Source organism: Tachypleus tridentatus, chromosome 7, assembly GCF_004210375.1.
Source record: "Tachypleus tridentatus isolate NWPU-2018 chromosome 7, ASM421037v1, whole genome shotgun sequence".
Lineage (NCBI taxonomy): Eukaryota > Metazoa > Arthropoda > Merostomata > Xiphosura > Limulidae > Tachypleus > Tachypleus tridentatus.
Window position 1 is genome coordinate 140848195 of NC_134831.1, and position 21778 is coordinate 140869972.

The 21778-nt window shown below is 34.5% G+C and overlaps 1 protein-coding gene across 1 annotated transcript in view; it reads left to right on the forward strand.

The window, feature by feature from the left end:
- The first annotated feature begins 6246 nt into the window (after window positions 1-6246).
- Window positions 6247-21778, forward strand: part of LOC143256759 (HEAT repeat-containing protein 3) — an 84848-nt gene continuing 69316 nt past the window's right edge. Inside the window, exons 1-2 of the mRNA XM_076514411.1 lie at window positions 6247-6975; window positions 21111-21283. Coding sequence (XP_076370526.1) covers window positions 6820-6975; window positions 21111-21283 — 329 coding nt within the window. The 5' untranslated portion in view covers window positions 6247-6819. The remainder of the gene's footprint in view (window positions 6976-21110; window positions 21284-21778) is intronic.

Below are 21778 nucleotides of genomic sequence, written 5' to 3' on the forward strand. Positions count from 1 at the left end.
AAATAATATCCCTGTATGCAAACAAGCCTCTCTAGAACAATGGATACTGAAATTTAGAGTATCTGGAGAAATTCTTAAAGACCAAGAAGCCAATTCCAACAGACAGCTATTTTCTGAGTATAACGTTTTGAGTTTGGTGAAGGTGTGCATTTCATTTATTTCCCTCAGGTTTATCAGAATGAATAACACAAATTATTGAGTAAATAGTTGCAAAATTTGTTTTGACAGAACTGACTGGGACAAACATCTACTGTATATCATTTTCGTGTAGTGTGTGATAGAATAAACATAGACTGTTTGTTAATAAACATTTTCATTTTTGAATGAGAAATATAATTTCATGTAAATTTATCTTTAAAGTAGGTAAACTACAATGTTCACAATAAAATACTAAGTGCTTAAAGTCTAATCTAGTTGATGTACATTAATATGTGTGCCAACAGCTTGGAAATTCCACTTCGTTGGAAAAGAAATGCTACAATGGAGCCTCAAATGGAAGCATGAAAGCAGGGAAGTTTTGGTTGGAAAATGGCTTTATTTAATTTTTAAAATCCCTAGGCACCAACATACTAGATGCAGTGACCGTTTGCCATATAAATATGGGTTATCATGTTAACAGCCTAAGAACCATATGTAACTGAAAAATCTCTCATGCACTGGCTGCGTAAGAAATTATATGCTGAAGCTTATGAGTCAGGGAACTTTAAAAATATTATTGTATATCATCTCTCCTCATTTCACGAGAAAAAAGATGTTAGGAGCACTTATTTAGCTGTACAAAAGAATTAGATAACAAAATTCCAGTGTAAGAGCATGCAGTAGTTTTGATGATCAGCCAAGGAAAAGATAGCAGCCCCCTGAACAATACAATTAGGATTAATTAATTACCTAACCAGCAATTAGGACAGTTATTTGATTGAAAATTCAATGACTCAAAGAAGAAAATGGTTTTCCTTTCATTCAGAGCAACTAAGTGGTGCTCCTCAATAGGATAATTGCACATATCACCTAATAACCACTTGATTATGATGAAGTTTGGATGGTTTATTCATCATAAAATAATAAAAATGAAAGGGCATTGAGAGATGTCCATGTAACATCTAGAAATGAGCTGCTCGATTAATACACAATGAGGACATCTAATGTAATTAGGTGCAATACTTACATTAGCAGTTCGTACAACTGGAGATGAGAATAATGAATTATAAAACATTCGTGAGCTGGCAGAACACTACAATCCACCAACTTATTTTTCTGATCCTAAGATGTGCTTAATTAATATTTTCTGACAACCATTTATTTTGCTCAAGTAAGTAATAGCAGAAATTCTATGGAGATTTGTTTGTTTGTTTATTTTTTTAATTTCGCACAAAGCTACTCGAGGGCTATCTGTGCTAGCCGTCCCTAATTTAGCAGTGTAAGACTAGAGGGAAGACAGCTAGTCATCACCACCCACCGCCAACTCTTGGGCTACTCTTTTACCAACGAATAGTGAGATTGACCGTAACATTATAACGCCCCCAAGGCTGAAAGGGCGAGCATGTTTAGCGCGACGGGGAATCTATGGAGAAGACTGTGTAATATTGAAACAATCACAGTTGTCAGGACTGGAAATTATTTTTAGTATTTCTATCAAATATAAATGTCGAATAGACTTTATGATCCTTGCTTCTGCGCACTCAGGTGGAATTTTGAAATAAGCATTTACAGAATTATTTTATGAAAAAACATCTGAGGTTACTTGTGCATATGTAAGAGTAATATTTAATTAGTTTTGGCAGAGAAATATGCTTGTTTATTTTCAATTTCGTGGTTACTTGCGTTAGCCACCACTAATTTTGAAGTGATATATCAGAATAAAAGCGGCAAATCAACATTTAACATCAGTATTATATAATGAGTTATACACTTTTTGGATACTCTTTCATCAACGAATAATGGAATTGGTCGTACTTTACAACACCTCCATCACTGAAAAAGCGAGCATATATGAGGCGACCGGGATTCGAACCCGCAATCCCCAGATTACAAGTCGAGCACCCAGGTCATTCGAGGCCTCACACTATCTGGACTATACGAAATATGGATGTCATTAAGTGTATGCATTTAGAAATGGCATCTATCCAGGACATTAATTTTAAATACTGTGTCTAAAATTTGCATCTTAGAAAAGATGGGTAATTGTAACTAGGACAGCACGAATACTAACCTTGGCTTAAGGAATTTAAGCTGATAAGTCTTACTGTATTCTAAAGACGTCTTTTATGGATATTAAAACTTTAATTAAAATAAAGTACAGAAAAAACGTTTCGACCTTCTTAGGTCACCTTCATGTTAATAAAGACAGTTTGCAACTGATCGTTGCTGGGCACATGTCTTTAATGTGGTAAAAGACTTAGGTGGCTTCTGTGATGTAAAACAATACACAATTGTTCTCAAAACATTGACACAACTTAACCTTTCATAGAATTACAAACTAAAGGATAGCTAAACAATAAAAACGTGTTGTTTGTTGAAGCTGTGAACAACTTAGCCCTGAATCCTTATAGCTATGTCAGCTTCTAATAGCATCAGAGCTTTAAAGGGGAGATCTTCATCTTCATCCAATGTACTAGTAGCGTATAGCCTATCCACTATACATCTGATGCAGCTAACATATATTCAAATTGAGCCACTGCGCAGGAAAAGTAGGTAAAGATGAGAGATCCTTTGAAATGGCCTGTTGGAGAGCAATTAAATAGCATTTAAGCCAATTGTAAATGCACCTTTGGTAGAAACAGTGATTTTCCTTAATTGCAGAGTGCCAACTATTTCAAATGACTGAGCATTATGATTGTAGACAGAGCCTTTTATCATTTGCGGCTACAAGGCCTGACCAATGTCTCTAACCTGTTTATTATTATATTATTATTATAACTATTATTATTTATTACTGCAACAGATTGCTCATTCATGACTGTGTTTTGTGTATTTAATAAATAAATGTAAAAAAAATTATTTTAAAATTATGGCTTTTATTTAGTTCAGAGTAATAAACATACTGGTAAAACAACATTGATCATGCACAAACAGTAAGCAGAAAGAGCCTTTGTGTAAAGACTAGTTTATATCATGTTTATGACACTCATTGTAATAGTTTTGCAGCTGTTGCAGCCTTTGCTTTCATGAGAATGTCTCTGAATGGTTGGGAGTTATAACAACATTGTCCATTTGACTGCATATGCATCTTGTGTGTTATAATACTGCTCATAACTGAGATGCTCAAGTTTGGTCTGAACTTGCTTTTGTTTTTAGTCACTAAACTAAATATCCTTTCACTATCAGCATTAGAATGGAAGATTGTAAGAATTCAAAGCATAACCCTACACAGAATGTCATACTTCTGATTGCCATTTCCATCCTTAACTGTAGACAGCTGAACCCAAAACTTTTAACATTCAAATGAAGGACAGTTTCTGAGAAAGTATCAATTTGATAGTTCAAATATTGTCCTTCCAACTTGTCAATAATATCGTACTCATGTGTATTGACAAGGATAGGAAACCTGTCTGTGAAGAAGCGTAGAGAAAAGAAATCTTTGCTGACTTTCAGTTTTGGATCAGCAACCTCTGGGTGAATTAGAAGTTCATCATTTAGAGGGAAGTGTTTCATCATGTAATTTGTAGCTGCAATATAGTATTTCTTGACACTGGTGTAGAAGCTGATCAGGTCCAGGTCCTTTTCATATTTAACAATGTATTCCTTGGCAGCATTTCTAATAAAAACTGCCTCATCAGATTTGTGTAAGGTTTCATTGTTGTAGTCAACTTTAGTGATGTTGCCTTCAAGATATTCTGGCTTGATGTATCTGACAAGTATATTTTTAACTTGTGTAATCAGAGTTATATGCATAATGTGTATGCAAGATTCTTCTCTTTGCAATATCAAATTGGCTTGCTCAAATAGAGGAATTGCAAACTGAAGAAAAAGATAAAATAACAAGTTCATTTTGTTGTCCAAGAAAACTGTTAACTTATCTAACTTGCCCTGCGCATAACCTTTCTTGGTTACTTCCTTGTTAGCTTTCGTTTTTTTCTCTTTTTTCATTGATTGTCTCTTCTTTAGTTCAAGGTCAGACTGCCGAAACATATATTGAGTTATATCAAATGTTTCTTTGTCTGCTTTTGGAGATTGTTGTATTGTGTCCCTGTGTGGCTGGGAGGGTGTCTTGACTGTTAAAGTGTTACTGCCTGACTGAGCTGCACGTTTAAATCCTTTTGAATCTAGTTTTTCCTTTTCACGGTGAAAATACTTCTTAAATGGCTTCTACATGTCCAATATTCTGTTGAGGCACACCCCAAGTGATAGCCATCTTGTGTAAACAACTTGTAAAATTTTTCTTGTTTCTTTTTCATACAATCCTTGAAACTCTTTGAAATGTTGTTTTCTACTACCAACTTTGTCCAGAAAATAGTAGATATCTATCAATATATCAGAAAATGGGCATGGCAGTTCTCTGGAAGCTTTCTAGGCACCAATATTCATGAGGTGACAGGCACAGCCCATGAAGTAAATGCTAGGCTGTCGTCTTGAGATGTGTCCCATCACATCTTTACCTATACCAGACATAACTAAGGCATTGTCTGAAGAAAAACTAAGACAGTTTTCCCATGGAATTTTCCTCTTTGTCAGTTCGTTATCCAAATATTCTCTCCCGTTGAAGCTTCTTTCCATTCCACCATTGTGAAAAGAGAACAAACAATTTTTCCAAGCAAAAGGTCAAGATATCGTACAACCACTGGATACAGTTTTGAGTCATCCATGTCTGTGGATCGATCTGTGGCTAAACTGTAAACACTGTTAGTAAGTATGCTTGAAATCATTTTGTCACAACCCAACATTTGTGCAATGGCTGTGGTTTTGGTTTTAGCACAGCCATATTTTTTTCGCTGTATCAGAGTCTGAGAACATTTTTCTGAATAGGTGTCCTGCATGATCGGCTACAGCTAGGGGTAAATTATGAGCAATGACGAATTGCGTGAATCACTTCTGCATTTATGATTTCATATTCTGAATTCTTACTCATAAATGTCATTATCTGCATCGTTTTTGTATTCGCCTCAGCCTTTTGTTGGTGAGATGCCGATTTTGTATGTCTGGAACCATCGTTTATCCCGCCATGCACCATAGAAAAATCGATATGACAAACTGTACAAAACGTATGACTGTCACTGACTTTTGATGCAATGACCGGATATTTTGCATTATAGTCTTTCTTAAATTTTTGATTCACAGTTTTAGTCCTTTTATATTTGCCAGAAACAAGACAATTTGGTGAACGAAGCCTTTTTTTTTTTTCATCTTGTGAACGATCGCATTGGTGTTTCTATGCCGCTTAGAAAACGAAAAATACCCATCTACGGGAGCACTGATGACGTAACTATGGATTCCCCCCACGTACCGAGTATGGAGAAGCACCGCATTCAAACTGTTGGTAGACGTCGGAGATACAAATATTTTTTTTATTATTTCAAGCACAATCATGATTATCGCAAGTTGCCATTTGGACTATGTCTTTTATTTATTATCAAAATTTATTTGTATCTGACTAAAAATTTTCTTTTCACCCCTTTCAAGCCCTCGGGGAACAATTTATCAGTTTATTGTATAGGCCTATATAATATATCATACTTTGGAAACTGCAACAAGTCGTAATATTTGTCTGTATGAGCGTATAGTCGTAAGGTATACACCAAAATCGTAATGATTACGCTCAAATCGTAATGGTTGGCATCTTTGTAATTGAATAAAACATTCTTAAAGCGATTCACGAAGAAAACAACGTATGATGTCAACATTTTACATAAACAAATGCAAACAGAAATGTTGAAAATTAATAATTACACACCTTCTTTTTATTTTAATGTGTATTCTTCAAATGAGAAAAGTTGTTATTTGAATGTTAATGATACATTATTTCTTGTGGGTTAATACAACTTTAATAAATGGAAACTAAATAGACATAATATAGAGTTAATGCATTTATTTTTTCGTTATTTCACATATATAGAATGTATAAAGCTAAATTGTTTTTAAAGCAGTGTGTTAAAATCCTGGATATGTTTCTTTAAAAACCTTTTAACTCGGTGCAGATAGAGTATGTTTAACTTAACTCTGAGGCCAGGCACAGCCAGGTGGTTAAGGCACTCGACTCGTAATCCGAAATTAAAAAAAAAAAAAAAAAGCTCAACTCTGTCGCTTAAGGAAAGACACAGCAATATGGCTACATACATGCTACCCCAGAAACTGGATTTCGATACCGATGTTAGGCAAAGCACAGATCAAAGCAACACATTGTGTTGCTTCGTTCTTAATTTCCAACAAACAAACAAACAAACTTAAGGCAAACTAATTCCTTTTTAGTCGTGTAGCTATAGTTAGCAGCTGGATTAATCAGGTTCGAATTATAGACGATTTCTAAGAGGAAAGTTCACCTAGGTACAACGCGTACACGTGTGCTTTGCCTTTAGGACATGTTATTAGTTATTTTGTGTTTAGTTTCGTATAGTTTAGTGTAACTATTTAAAGAAAAATCACTCAATTTTAACAAAAAGAGGAAAATACAAATTGGTATTATTAATTATGATGTAGCCACTTTATTGCAATTTATTTCTTTTGAATAAATCTACTTTATTTGAATGTTTTAAAAGTGAAAACAAAGTATAAAACTGTAAGATAGTTCTTTTCAAAATGGCTTCTTACTGTAGTAATACAACAGGAAAAAAGTGATAGATTTTGTGACTTTTTTCGATAAAAGTTCAACTTAAAATGACCTAAAACATGGGTAAAACAAAACATAAACATATAAAGAAACAAAGACAGTGCCCTACAGGTCTTGTCGATCTAAAAGACATTGAAAGGGAAGAAGATTATTTTGGCCCAAATGCGTCACATGGTAGTGCCACTGGTGCCGGTGTTCAGTCCGTAATTGATAGGGTAGGTTTACATACTATGTCAGTACTATAACTATTTAAACTGGGTCTTGACATAATTCATGCAGTTAATGGCATTCTGCAAGAGGACTTCTTGTATTTCAATTTGATCATAATTTTTCAAGCGAGAAATTAATTTGTTAGATATTTTAACCTTTAAAAGTTTATATAGCTAAGTTATTTGAGTATAGAACTTTGAAGTACCTTGTGCCAGTATAATAAGTTGGCAAACATCGATTTATAAATACGATGAAGTGACTTACGTTTGACAAAACATGTATATTTTGATGGACCAATGTTCTATTCAACTGTGCCATATGTTTCCATGAAATAAATCAATAGGGTCATGAATTGTTGTTTGCAACTTATAACTATTTTTCATTTTAGACAAGTGAAGCTTGAGGCAACTAACTCTTCAATGTGCATTGTTGGGATTGCAGCTTGGAAGTTAGGAAAGTGTTATTGTTACAATATATTGAGTTAATATTATTGTTAGCAGTTGTAAACTGTGGCTTGAGATTAAAGGTCTATTTTTATCAGCTTTTTGTTTACCTTACTGAGATCCTTAAACATATTCTACCATGGTTAAAGCATTTTGATTCTTTTTACATCAAATCATTTTTTTTACCTCTGTTAGTGTTAATCTTAAATAAAGGATTTTAAAATTAAGAATTTGTGAGTATAAGTAAAAAAGAATGTAATAGTTTGTTATTCTTGCAATATCTACCAGTAGCAAGGCTTATTATGTTTTTTTGTGATGTGACAAACTTGTTAGTGGTCAAGACAATATTTGTATTGTCAATTCTTTGAACAACTGATTCATTGTGAACTGGGAAGTAAAGACTTAAAATTTTATTTTTAATCTGGATGAAACTAAAATAATGTTTTTTTGTAGTGAATATAGCTCAACAAATCTATTGCATAAAAGCTGTAAAATTGTGTCTGTATGCTTACATTACCATATAATTCTAAAAACATATAGATAAAATGTTATTTGCAATCAAATAGTATATATTTAGTTTTTTATCAGTTATGCAACTTAAATGTTAGTGGGAGCTAGCAGAAAATTTAGATGCCAGAAGAACTTAGATATTCAGTATGTTTGCACTAAATTTTAGGATTTGGTACAGTATAATAATTTGGGTAAATGCAATGAAAATTATAAACACTGAATTTTTTAACATTATAAACCCGAGTTATAAAGAACATCAGTTTTTACCTGTCATGATGGCTGTGACTTAAATAAAATAGCTATGGACTTTTGAATGTATTTTAAGATTTATTTTTTAAATGTAGTTATTTAGTAAATAATTTTAAGAACTATAAGGAAAATATAGTGTCACTTCATTACTTTGTATCATTTTAATGTTTTTATAAGGTTAAAACACATTCACAATTAATTAAGAATGTAGTTTGTGAAAACTTGGGATAAGGTGTCTCATACATAATTAGTAACAACAACAACAAAGAAAACCCATCATTGTGGGTTGGGGCAGCTAGTTGATTGGATTGTAGGAAGGCTGGGTCATAGAAAACAAAGAATTTTTATCAACATATTGATTGATGACTTGCTGCAGTTGACTGAGTGTGCCATATATTGTTTATGGCTTGCAAATATTCAGTGCATGTTTGAGCAGTTGCAACCAATGGGTTAATGGAGTACAGTCCAACTGGACTTTTATTACTAGTGGTCTACATCAAGGGTAAATATTTGTTTTTGATTTTTTGTATTTACTGTAACTGATGTTAATTAGTAAATTTAGTAAAGTTTACAGATGACATTAAACTCTTGAGTAGTTTAGCTGTATTAAAGTTGTAAATGCACTGTGGAATAATTAGATTTGGATCAGTTGGTAAGTTAGACAAATACTTGTCAAATAACCTTTAATCCTAGCAAGTGTAAAGCAGTGCATTTGGGTCACACTTTTGATTTAGATGAGAATATTGTGATAGAAGAAAAAGTTTTTGGTATAGTGATAGAAAAGTCACTTAATTAAGCTGTTGAGACAGTTTCAATTAGCTAATACTAATTGAATTGTAGGTGACTATCTCTTTACACAAATAATTTGTCTGGTCTTGCTGACAAATACAGTTCTTGTCTCCTTATCTAAGTTATAAGTTAAATGCATTTTTAAACTAAAACAAGCATAGATATCAGGGTTTGAAATTTTCTATTTAAAGCTGGACATGTCCGTTAAAAAATCAAGTTTGACTGGCACTTTCCTATCTATCACTGGACATCATGACTGGTGGTTATATTCCTAACATATCGGACACAAATACATCGTCCCCTCAAAAATATGTGAGGCAAAAGTTGTGTATGCACAGCCCAAAGATTTTGCTTAAAAGTATATTCTATAATGAGTGGAAAATAACTTGCAAAATTTAAGATTTAATTGAAAACAAAAAAAAGCAAATTTAAAAAAAACTGTCATGAACGCTCACAAAATGCGCTTTTTAGGTCGCCTTATCCATGCCGTCCTGGATAGTCATGTGACTGCAAAACATTCACGACGATCTGACCATGGTGGCTGATAGTAAAAAAACCGGAAAGTCTCATGATTTATTTCAGTTTGGCTTCACGAGCAAGACTAATGAATTAGAAGACAATACTATGGAATCTCGAGTGAAAAAACCCAAGCTTGTTGACCCAGGCCCAAGTGTTAAAGCAAAAACTGTTGCTGCTAGTACTGATGCTAAGCCTACTTCTTGTTTTCAGGATGAATGGAATAGAGGCCGACCATGGCTGGAGTATAATAATGCTACCAGACTGATGTTTTGCTCAATTTTTCAGGAATATGACCAAAGTAGTGGAAGACAGAAGAACACCTTCATAACAGGATCTACCAACCTGAGAGCAAGTGCTGTTAAAGAGTATTAAAACAGTCACACCCACAGTCTAAGTTGTCAAGCTAAGACAGCAAAAGGAACACCTGATTTAACTCCCATGATGAAAGAATTGAGCAAACCTAACCAGACTGAGAAAGATCATTTGCTTGTACTGTTTAGGACTGCCCTTTATATGGCTTTGAATGCCAAACCATTCAGCGATTTTCAAGAGCTTCTGTTGCTGCAGGAGCACAACTTTGGTATGAACTTAACAGAACATTATGCCAATGACAAACAAGCAGTTATCTTTACAAAGTATATTGCAAAAACAATTTGAATTAATGTCAGATCTTGTCTGCACACCTCATTATTTTTTGGCATTATGACTGATGGCTCAACAGACACTGCCAACATTGAGCAGGAGATAGTCTATGTAAGATACTTGGACAGTGACTGTTACCCAGTAACCCACTTCCTGTGTCAGCAGTCAGTTGAGAAGGCTGATTGTGAACACTTGCTACAGGCACTTAGTTCAGGTAAAGGTTTCTTAATTACCTGGGATGAGAGTTTTCTGGATTTATCCTGAATTCCTAATTAAGAAAAATTAAAATGGACAATATTTCATGTACATTTGTGTTTTAATTCAGGTTTACATAGTCATTCCATTGTTAATATACATCAGTGAAAACTCAAGCATTTTTCAATTGATTTAAACCAAGAAGAACCATGTATTAACCACTGACAGAATTGGAGATTAACCTAGCACAACTAGCGTAATAGATAATGGAACAATTGAATTTTCCAAAGTACAAATTTACATTTTGTTTTGTTTTTTACAGAAAGTAACTAATATTGGGTACTAATTTTTTGTACTTGCAGCATTGTCCATATATGGTAAGTTTCCCGACTGGCTTGAATCAGTTGTATGTCTGACAGCTGGTGGGGCAGCTGTCAATTTGGCACAAATAAAGGACTTGTCAACAGATTGAAGGTGCAAAAACCTTATTTAATAGGGATCCACTGTGTTAGTCACAGATTGGAACTTACAATTAAGAAGACCATCAAGGACATCCCTTACCTTGATAGTATCCAAACCTTTTTAGAAAACCTATGGAAGTTTTATGACAATTTGCCACAGAACTGGGCTGGCCTCAAAGAAGCTGGTAAAGCCAACAACATTGTTTTTAGAAAGCCAACAAAAGGGACAGAAACCTAGTGTGTGGCCTACAAAGAACGTGCTCTGGAGTCAGTTTCTCATAACTGGCCAGCTTTAACGGAGCATTTGTATCAAGTAAAGCTGCATGACAAAGGGGAACGTGGACAGAAAGCTGCAGGATTATATAGTACTTTGACAAGCCTTACATTCATCCTGTACATGGACATACTCTTGGCAGTTCTGCCTGTTTTGACATCTCTTAGTCTCAAAATGCAAGACAATTCTGCTACTGTGAACATTGTTTCTGACAAACTCGCTGTTTCCAAAGAGAAGCTGGGCAATCTGAATCATGTTGAGAGATCCCAGAAAATTGTTAAAGAGCTCACAACATGTGAACAAACTGGCAAGTGGTTACTTGGAGGAAAGATGATTGTTATTAGTGGTCATACAAGGGCCAGAGGCTCAAAAAGTGCTACAAAAGAGATAGTTGCTCAATCCATGGCTGAAGAAACTGCCATCTTCATAGGTAAAATTGTCACATATCTGAATGAGAAATTTGAAGAATTTGATTAGTATTTTATTGGTGCCTTTCAAATTTTTGAACCAAGCAATTGGCCTAAAAGCAAGGAAGCATTGTCATCTTATGGCCATAATGAACTCCAGACACTTGGACCATTTTGGTGCTCTGCTAGAAGCTAAGGGTTTCAACATTGCAGCTGATATTTGCCAAGCTGACTTACACAAGACACTGCTCAAAGCTACAAGATTTGCCAAATCAGATGAGTCTCTGGCTAGTAGTGCAAGTGGATTGTGGGTCCACATGATAAGTCAAATTACTGTTGAGGACGGTAAAACTTTCCCTGGATCAACAGTGTTAGCCTTGGTATGCCTCATGCAGGTGATTTCCGTGTCATCTGCTGAACTAGAACATGGATTTTCCCAGATGGCAGCTATTAAGGATGACTGGCACTCCAAACTAGTAAATGATCCTCTTAATGACTTGATGACAATAAAATTAGCTAAGAATAAGACCTGTGATCTTGCAAGCAGAATTACTGTGCAATTATGTAGAATCCTGGTGGAAGGACAGTAAAAAAACCAGACAATTTGTGAGTCCACATGGAACTCGCACACATAGAGACAATAGAGATACTGAGTCTACATCAGCTGATGTCTTAGTGCTAGATGACTAAATCCACCAGTTTGATTGATGTGTCATTTTTAATGGATGCAAGGCTTGTTGCCACTTGCTTTGAAATAATGTTTCAGTGCAATAAATAAAATTCTGTTTTATATAATAATTGTCTCTACTTGATTTCTTGTTTTCGGTGATGTCCGGTGACAATTTTGAGGTGTCCTGCTAAAATTTCAAATGTCCGACAAGTTTCACTGTTCAGCAGGACATGTGTCCTGCTGAAAATTTAAGATATTTATACCCCTGGATATTAAAATAAATATATAATAGTAAATCTGTTGTACTATGTACTCAACAAGCTCATGATATGATTTATGTCATTGTGACACGTGCTAATCACATGTAATACCAGCAAATTTGAAAACAAATTATATAAATTACCCAAAATGTTGTTAACATCCACGACCTTTAACATAATTCAGTGCATCGAAAAGTTTTGAGGTTGATAATCAACCTTTTCTCATTATGAAAACACAGCTTAAATCATCTATTAAAGATTGGAGGAATTATTAAATTATTTGAATACTGAAACTGAATTTTATAGGGGAAAATGTAACACCTAATTATGGTGCTCATAGACAGTATATGAAAAAGCTGAATTTATTTTGGTTGTCATTTTATGCATTTAATATGATTTTAAAATATAGTAGTTTACCTCTTCTCATGTACATAGCCATTCTTGATCAATACCCTTTTTTAAAGCTTCCTACAAACATTTTGTGTCCCCTCCATTAGAATTGACTGATTCCAATACATTTTTTTTGCAACTCATCAGTTTTCAACCCTTTACCAATAACGGTGCAGCATACTGTCATGATGAGAGTTGTCCTTTATGATTCTACTAAACTATCACTTATTGTTTGACAATACTCATTTTCAGATTTTTTTTTTGAGCTCTTTATGTGAATCACATTTGTTATTTAAATAATTTGACTTCTAAAGTGGTATTTCTATATTACTTTTTTTTCCTAACATGAAGAAATCTTTAACTTAATTTCCCATTCTTTATTTTTTCTCACACATACATATTTCACATTAAACACTTTGTCTGATTTCTATATCTCTACCATGAATTGTGAGGTTCCTGTTCCCACTTTGGATATCATAACTCTAACACTATTTCACAGGCAGGAGTTGGAGGAAACTCATCATTGAATTTCTCTTCTCTTATCTGCATTGAGATTGATCATTATATGGGTGAATTCCTCCTGAATATGCCCAATTAATCCTTGTGAACAAACCAAATCTGTCATCCCAATAAAGGTTTGATAGACTCTTCAGACCACTGGATTTGACTTTGTCTTTTGCTATCCTTCCTGCAGAATCAGTTAGGCCTAATACAGCAATTTTTGACAAGATTTTTCAGGTATTGGATGCTTTTCCATTTACCTGATTTTCCATGACTCCATATTACCTTTTTCACTTTGGCTTTTGGTACTGTTATGTATTATACTTTATTTTGGACAAGTCTACACTTTATTATGTTATGTACATTAACAGTTTACTATTTCAAATAATAGGAAGTTAAATATTAATATGTATTAAATTTATGGTATTTGCCATAAAGATTGTTATACACAAGTTTTTTTTTAACACAAGTACATTTTAATATATAAACAACAACAACAATGTATAATGATTATTACTAATAGTTATTAAAAATATTTGTATACAAGGGTGTTACAAGCTTACAAAAAATGAGTCTTATATTCAGTCTAGAACTGAATATTTTATTGAAGATCCAGGTTCATGATTAGCAAATTAATTCTGATTTGGTATTGTCACATCTTGCTTAAGCTAACTGGTTCAGTTGGCCAAACACTGCTTATAAGCTGACTTTTACTGATCAAGCTGTTTAATGCCCTTGTAGAAATGATAATATCTGAAGTAATTCACTGATGTTGAATGGTCTTTAAGGCTCAAAATCTATAAAAAAAATGTTTCTGGTCTAGTTCTGTAGTTTTCTGATTAATAGGTTGTAAACACAATTATATCTTTCTAGGCCTATAGCACACTAACTGTAGCTGACTAATAATATATTTTTCTTCTTCTGGCATGTTAGCTTTACATAGTTTAAGATAAGGTTTGAGAATGCTCACCAAAGTTTAAACATGCTAATGTTTTTATAAAACAAATATTGTTGATTCTTACTCTTAAGAATCTTTTACAAATTTTGAGAACTGGTGGGACTTGCTCAATGCACAGCCATCAATATATGTTACATGCAAAAAACAAAAACTATAATGAAATAAGTGTAGGTACTAAAACATATAACTGTAAATCAGTTACACTTTACATAAGTGGTTTCACTGTTGTTGAGATCTTCTGGATCAAGATGTGACTGTGTCTGGGTTAGCTAGCTGTTTTTTTTTGGGGACTTATATATAACCCATTATTTTGAGACGTGTCTGAAACTGTGGAATTAGATGTGTAGTTTGTGCATCAACTCTATCCTTTTTATTTTGGTTGCATGTATTTTATGGTTGGAGCCATGACAAATCCCTGTTCCTGTTTTGATCCTGGTTATTATCTACCATTCTCTGATCCCCTTTCCAGGGGTTTTTTATATTTTAGTTTTACTCAGTGCAGATTGTTGCATTGCCAACAGTATTGGTTACTAACTAATGCATTCTGGTTGGAGCTTGATGGTATGATTTTGTTACCCTTTGATGATCTTTTGCTTTAAATCTAGGGGATCTTCAGAGGGACTTCACCTTTTCTTTCTATTCCCACCTCATTTGTCTCAAGTACCCTTTTGGCTAGGATCTGTTTGAGACATTACAATGTCAACAGGACATTACATCTGTTCATTATATTTCTTCAAACTTTTATTCCAGTCTGTTTGTTGTCCTTGTGATAAACAAGAGACTGGCAACCTGTACTCGAAATATTTTTCAGTCTACTCCATGTTACCTTGGAGTGATTTATTACCCTAAGGTGGGCCTTTTCTTCAGGCTTATAGATGACCAAGTTGAATATCACAAGTGATTATTTGCATATACTGATATCTTATCATCAATGGTCCTCTCCAGTTTATTCTCCATGGGTGGTTTATCTGTTTCACCTACTGCCTTTGGATTCACTTCAGCCCTGTATGGTTTGTTGGGTGATTGGAGCAGGTTATTCTTTCCTTTTTTTTGAATCACTGGCTGTTGTTATCTCATTTCAAACAGGAGTCTGCCTGTTACCCTCATCATTTGCTAATGGAAGCAGCTGCTGTTAACTGGCTAATCAAGTTATGGAAATCTTTACTGCAACTTATCCACGTTTTGCCCATTTGGGTGTTTTATTTATCCATATTCTTCTCATTTGGGTCCATCCTTCTCTTCAACTTTGTTTGATGAGGATTTAATTTCTATTACAGCTATCAAGGTTCTGTTGCTTTAGTGGATGTGATCTTCAGTGGAAGTCTTTATTCTCTTAGATCAAGTTCAAATGCAAGTTCATACATGACCTCTTCATGACCAATGGAATCTCACAAGGGATTCTTTGTAGGCATTTATTACTCTTCCTCCTACCCCGCCCCCCAGTGGCTCAGTGGTATGTCTGCGGACTTACAACGCTAAAAACCGGGTTTTGATACCCATGGTGGGCAGAGCACAGATAGCCCATTGTGTAGCTTTGTGATTAATTCAAAACAACAACAACATCCTCCTACCCTTGTTGATGATCTTCATTGGTGGTTAGGCACATCTTGCATGTCAGTAGGTGTCATTTCTGGCTTGTTTCTCTTGCTCTCCCTCCATGGAGGTTTGTTGATGCAAATAGAATAGATTTCTGCTCAATCCATTGTTCCTCATCATGTGGATTTTCTCACCTGAAGTTTGGATTGGGGTCTTCTGTTTCCTTGATCTTGGATTTTTTAGCTGCCCAACCCACACTTTTCATTTTCCCTATACTGCAGATATTTCCCTATCCTACACTTTCTCTGCAGATGTATTCATTTCAGATTAGTTATCAGCAGTGACAAGGGTGAATGGGTGATATTAATGTGGTCCTGCAGTGCCTCACTTTGTTTACATTGGAACCATTTTCTCAGTGTTTCATGTTTCACCTTTTCAGTCTGTCTTCCTTCCTTTTCCTATTTACCTGTGGATACTAGTAATCTGTTTATTTGCCATCAGTGTTTCATATACTTTTTATCCTTCTACATATCTTCTTCTTTCTCTGGATAATTTTTCTTTCCTAACTCTTTGTTGGCTCATGAGAATAACTCTTCCATTTAGCCACTTTCTTTTCCTTCCATTTCCCACCTTCTTTTTTGATCTGATACAGAGAGACTTTTATGTCCTGTATGTGCTCTACTCTGTTATGTTGCCCTTATGGCTTCCTTCAGCAGTGACTGTTCATACTTTTTTTTTCTTGTCAGCCATCCTCTGTTCATGATCCTTCTACTTCCATCTTTGAAAATTGGGTTTGCCTTTTAATTCTATTGGCTTATTCCTCTTTATCATCTCCCTCGTGTACTTTGTTCTAGGTGTATGCTCATCCCATTTAATACCTTCCTTTTCTTGGTGTTTTTTCATCATCATATCCTGTAGCTATTTCTTCATTTGGGTGGGTTGACTACCCACAGTATGTTCACCTCTCACTATTTGCATCAGATCATGGCTTCTTCCTCTTTGGGATATATCATCTCTCTCCTGTAACCATTCTTCAGAATTCAGTGAAACTTTAAGTGGATATATATATTTTTTTATTCTTTCCTTTCAGGGGCTCTTTTTATCTTTTGTTATTGCTCAGTGTCTGGATCCCACTTTGCAGTGAGTGATGCCTGATGAGGTATTCATTAGCAGATTAAATATACAATGTACAGCTTGATTGACTTACATGTATTTTTATGTCTGTGCAATGAACATTGCATAGATTGGGTGTTCCACAAGATTGCTTTTAGGTTTATCTTAGGGATGTAATTTTTAATAAAAATTTGCTTATCCTGAATTATACTCATTTTTCATGGAGGGTTGACAGTAATCCACGAGGCAGTGATAATTTTCTTATAATTTTGAGAGAGACTGGCTGTGGTCGATGCCACCCGACCTACATGCCCCAGTGGAAGCTGGAGGAAGCAAACTGGCCCTCTTTCACTGCTTTTGTAGAACTTGATCCTGCCATCAAAAAATGACTGTGTGGCAGCAGTAAGTGACTGTATTATACAAGCAGCTGCTCATTGTATTCCTAATACCTTGACAAGTTTTCTATGATATCCTCCTCTATGGTGGAATCCTGCCTACCACATGGCATGGAAGGCTCAAAAACGGGCCTGGGATACTTTCTGTAGATATCCCATACTCTTGAACCTCATTGCTTTTCAACACATGCTCAGTGGGTGAGATGTCAAAGCCAGAAGGAATCTTGGATTAAGTTCACAACCAGCATATCTTCTACCACCTGTTCCAAAGTCATATGGAACAAGATTTGAAAGGTCAGTGGGCAATATAATTTTGTTCCCTCTCGATCTTGCTCTCTGATGGCTAGGAAGTAGCTGGTACCTGGAACATTGCCGATACTCTAGGTAAAAGCTTTTGCCAGGTATCTAGCACTTCTGCTTCTTCCTCCACCTTCTTAGCCATCAAGACTCAGGCAGAGCAATCATCTCTCCTTTCGAGCTGATTGTTTCTATAACTATAACTGTCCCTTTACATTGGGAATCTTAGACTGGCCCTTCATTGGTCTGGCAGTACATCAGTTGGACCTGCTGATGTACACTATGAAATGCTGTGCTATCTATCTCCTGCTTCTCTTGCTATTCCTCTGATTGTTTTTAACCAGATCTGGCAGGAGAATGTTCTTCCTAATGCCTGACACCAGGCTATTGTCCTATCTTTCTCTCAGCCTGGGAAGGATCCCAAGATTCCTTCAAACTACCCTCCAATTGCTTTGATGAGCTGTCTCTGTAAGACCAAAGAGAGGATGGTTAATGCTCATCTTGGAACTTTAATTAAAACAAAGTATAGAACTTTTATTTAATTGAAGTTCTAACACCCAAACCAGCTGTCTTGAGAATACATTTTTACTTCAAGTGGATTTCTTGTCATCACGAAGGAACCAAACAGTTTGCATCAGTGGTGTCAAGAATATGCCCTATGGACCAGTAAAAACTGGAACACTATTGTTTATAGATAACACTAGTGCTTAGAAAACAGGCATATACTCATTTGGAGAAACTCTTGAACCAAATTCAACCTTATATTCATACAGCTACATCAAGTGGATTGCTATCATTAATGGCAGATACCACATCCTGTTGCATTACTTCACCATTTTCTGATATACTTGGCAAGGACATCAGCCTAATGAATGATGATGTATGTCCCACTATGTTCAACTGATCAGTACATTCTTTGAAGAAAAGGGGATTGATCAAATACAATGTTTTATATGCTTATCAGAATTAAATCTCATTAGGCATGTATGGGATGCTCTAGAAATATGCTTCACTTTCTTTTAAGTGACTAAAGCCATTGAAGAAGTTATGCAATCAGCTGTTTTAGGATGTAGGTTCTGAAGCTTTTACATCACAACTCCCCCCCTCTATAACATTCTGCACCTGACTGAGTCCCTGCACCCTATGAATCTATAGATACTGAGTGCCATAACAGTGTTGTATATTTTGTGTATTTGCTTTGATTCCCCTTAACACTTTTCTATAGCCATCAGTTTGGGAATCTCTGCCTTAGGTGTCATCTCCCTTAGTTTAAGGGTGTTGCTTTAAAGTGGCATGAATTGTAAAAATAAGCTCCATCAATATAATATAATGATCTCTTTAATAACTTGAATTTTAGATCATATGACTGAAAGTAATTTATAAATGATTTTCTTGTAGTGTCTGAAATTAAAATACCAATTATTCTTTGTTTTGTGCAGTGTAATATCTTAGTCCAACAGTCAGTGCCATAAAGGTGACATAATGTGAACATTAAAAGTAACCAGGTGTAGCAGCAAAAGTGCATGATTAGACTTTGGCCTACATTACAGGGTTAATTAGCAGTTTCAGGATATGCACCCATATGAATTTATCAACTTCAAGACTGATATTGGTCTTAACTTACACTCTTTAAAAACCAGTCCAATATCAATAAAGATGTAGAAAAAAATAGCAGAGTTTTTAACTTATTTAATATCAATCAGTGGTGATGAGAAAACCTACTTGTAAACAAAAACATATATTTAAAAATGACAACCAATTAGCAACCCTCATAGAATTCACCACAATGAAGACAAACTTCATGTTCAACACCCACAACTGTATACAAACAAATTGCCTAAGCATGGGCAACCCAGTATTACCAGTTCCAGCCAATATTTTTATGACACAAGCAATTAGCGCAGCATTACATCCACCAACCACTATTCTGGTACAGATATGTAGATGACACGATTGAGGGATTCACATCTACAGAATGCACACTTAATTTTTTTTAATTACATTAACACTATATGTCTCAACATTAACTTCACATGTGAACAGGAAGAAAGCAATCAAATATCATTTCTTAACCTCAAAATTACAAGAACCAATGCACAATTTAAAACAGAAATCCATCGAAAAATCACCCATACTGGAATATACATTCCTTGGGACTCAGCACATGAAACAAAACAAAAACTCAACATACTAAGAAACCAAATAAGCACAGCCATAAAACTATGCTCACCAGATAAACTTAATGACAAATTAGACAAAATAAAACAATACTTCATCAACATCAATAAGTTTCCTCCACAAACTGTAGAAAACATTATACTCACACACCTAGACAGAAAGCAAAATCAACTAACAAAAGTAAATATATCCCATGAATCAAAAAATCATGAAACCATATACTGCTGCATATCATATATTCCTGACATTAGCAGAAAAATAACTAACATTTGGTAAAAACTAGTAACAAAATATGACATTCCAGTTAATACCAAATTTATTCAAAAACCAAGCACAAAACTAAGGTCTATACTGTGTAAAAACTACACTGACAAACACCACACCAACATTATTTATAAAGTACAATGTGAAACTGCCACGACTTCTATATTGGAGAAACAAGTAGAAAAATGGAAAACAAATTCAAAGAACACAAAAAGTCACCTTCACATGTTTTCAAACACTGCAAATCAAATAAACACAACATAACCATAGAAAACACCCAAACACTAAATAAAGAAACAAACATAAAAAAACACAAAATTAAAGAATCCTTACTTATACAACAACTCAAGCCCAAAATAAGCAAATACAAAGGAACACCTTTCTTCCTATATTAGTATATATATAGTATATATAGTTGTTTGCTCCTCTACATTAAAAAACAAATCTAAACCCAAACAGGCTGGTTTTACATATATATTTTTTAATATCAACTTGTGGTATTATAAATGAAGTTTATGTAGTGTTGAAAAGATTAGCTGGTTTGTTAATCATTGTGGTTTGCACTAGCAATGTATTAATAAGAATAGAAGAATTTTTACATTTTTTAATATCAGCTTGTGGTTTTATAAATGAAGTTTATGTAGTGTTGTAAAGATTAGCTGGTTTGTTAATCACTGTGGTTTGCACTGGAAATGTATTTATAAATGAAGATTAATTAATCGTTTTGTACATTTTGCAGTAATAGAATATTTGTATCAAACTAAAAGATGAAGGCAATTTTAAGAAGACTCAGACTGACCTACTTAGAATATACACATTCAGATAAATTTATCTAAACATAGGGCTTATATTGATATTTATTTGATGATCTACAAGTTTATAATATTTGTGTAAATGAACTCTGCTTTTTTTATTGGCACTGTATGGTTTGTCTATTCAAAATTGAGAATTTGATCTTTCAGAAGGTGAGTGATGATTTTATTAAGCAAAATAAAGCTACAGATATTGCATATTAGATGAAAACCCTTTTTACCTGAACATTGAAAATTTGTTTATATGTCCCACTTAAAGAAAGTTCATTTCTTTTAGCTTCAAAGTTCCAATGTGGAAGGAAAAGAAAGTGCTGCAAACTATCTAGCTAATTTAGCAAGTCAACCTGGTGGAGTAATGAAATTGCTTGAAGGAAATGTCATTAAGGCAGCTGCTCCTCTTCTACTGGATAAAAGTTTTACAGTACGACATGCTGTAGCTGGAGCCTTAAGGTAAGTGAAATAGAAAGCTGGGTGGTTACAGTGGTTTACTGATCTATTAATTGACAGACACTTTAACTGATTACATTAAAGTGCAGCATTTCTCAAACTATGGTGTGTACAAACAAACAAAAAAATGAACAAGAGGTCAGAAGATAATGCCAGCTGGTTGCTTTCCCTTGAGCCAGCAGTTCAAAACAAAAGTTAGTAACAGTTGCTGCTAGCCTCTTCCATCTAGTGTAATTAGGAAAAAAAACATAGTTGCAGGTTCTGCAAAGCCAATTGCCATTAAAGATATTGTCGTGTTTCACACTTTGCATCTTAGACTCGATAAAGAAGAGTAGTTAATCATGTCAGTGTAGAAATTCTGTAGAAATAGCTTTTTATTTTCAAAATTAAAAAAGGGGATGATGTAATGCATATCTTGATTTACAGAATGTTTTAGTGAATGAAAAGTATATATATGGATATCAACCTAGAAAACTGGTAGATTTGGTTTTTTTGTAA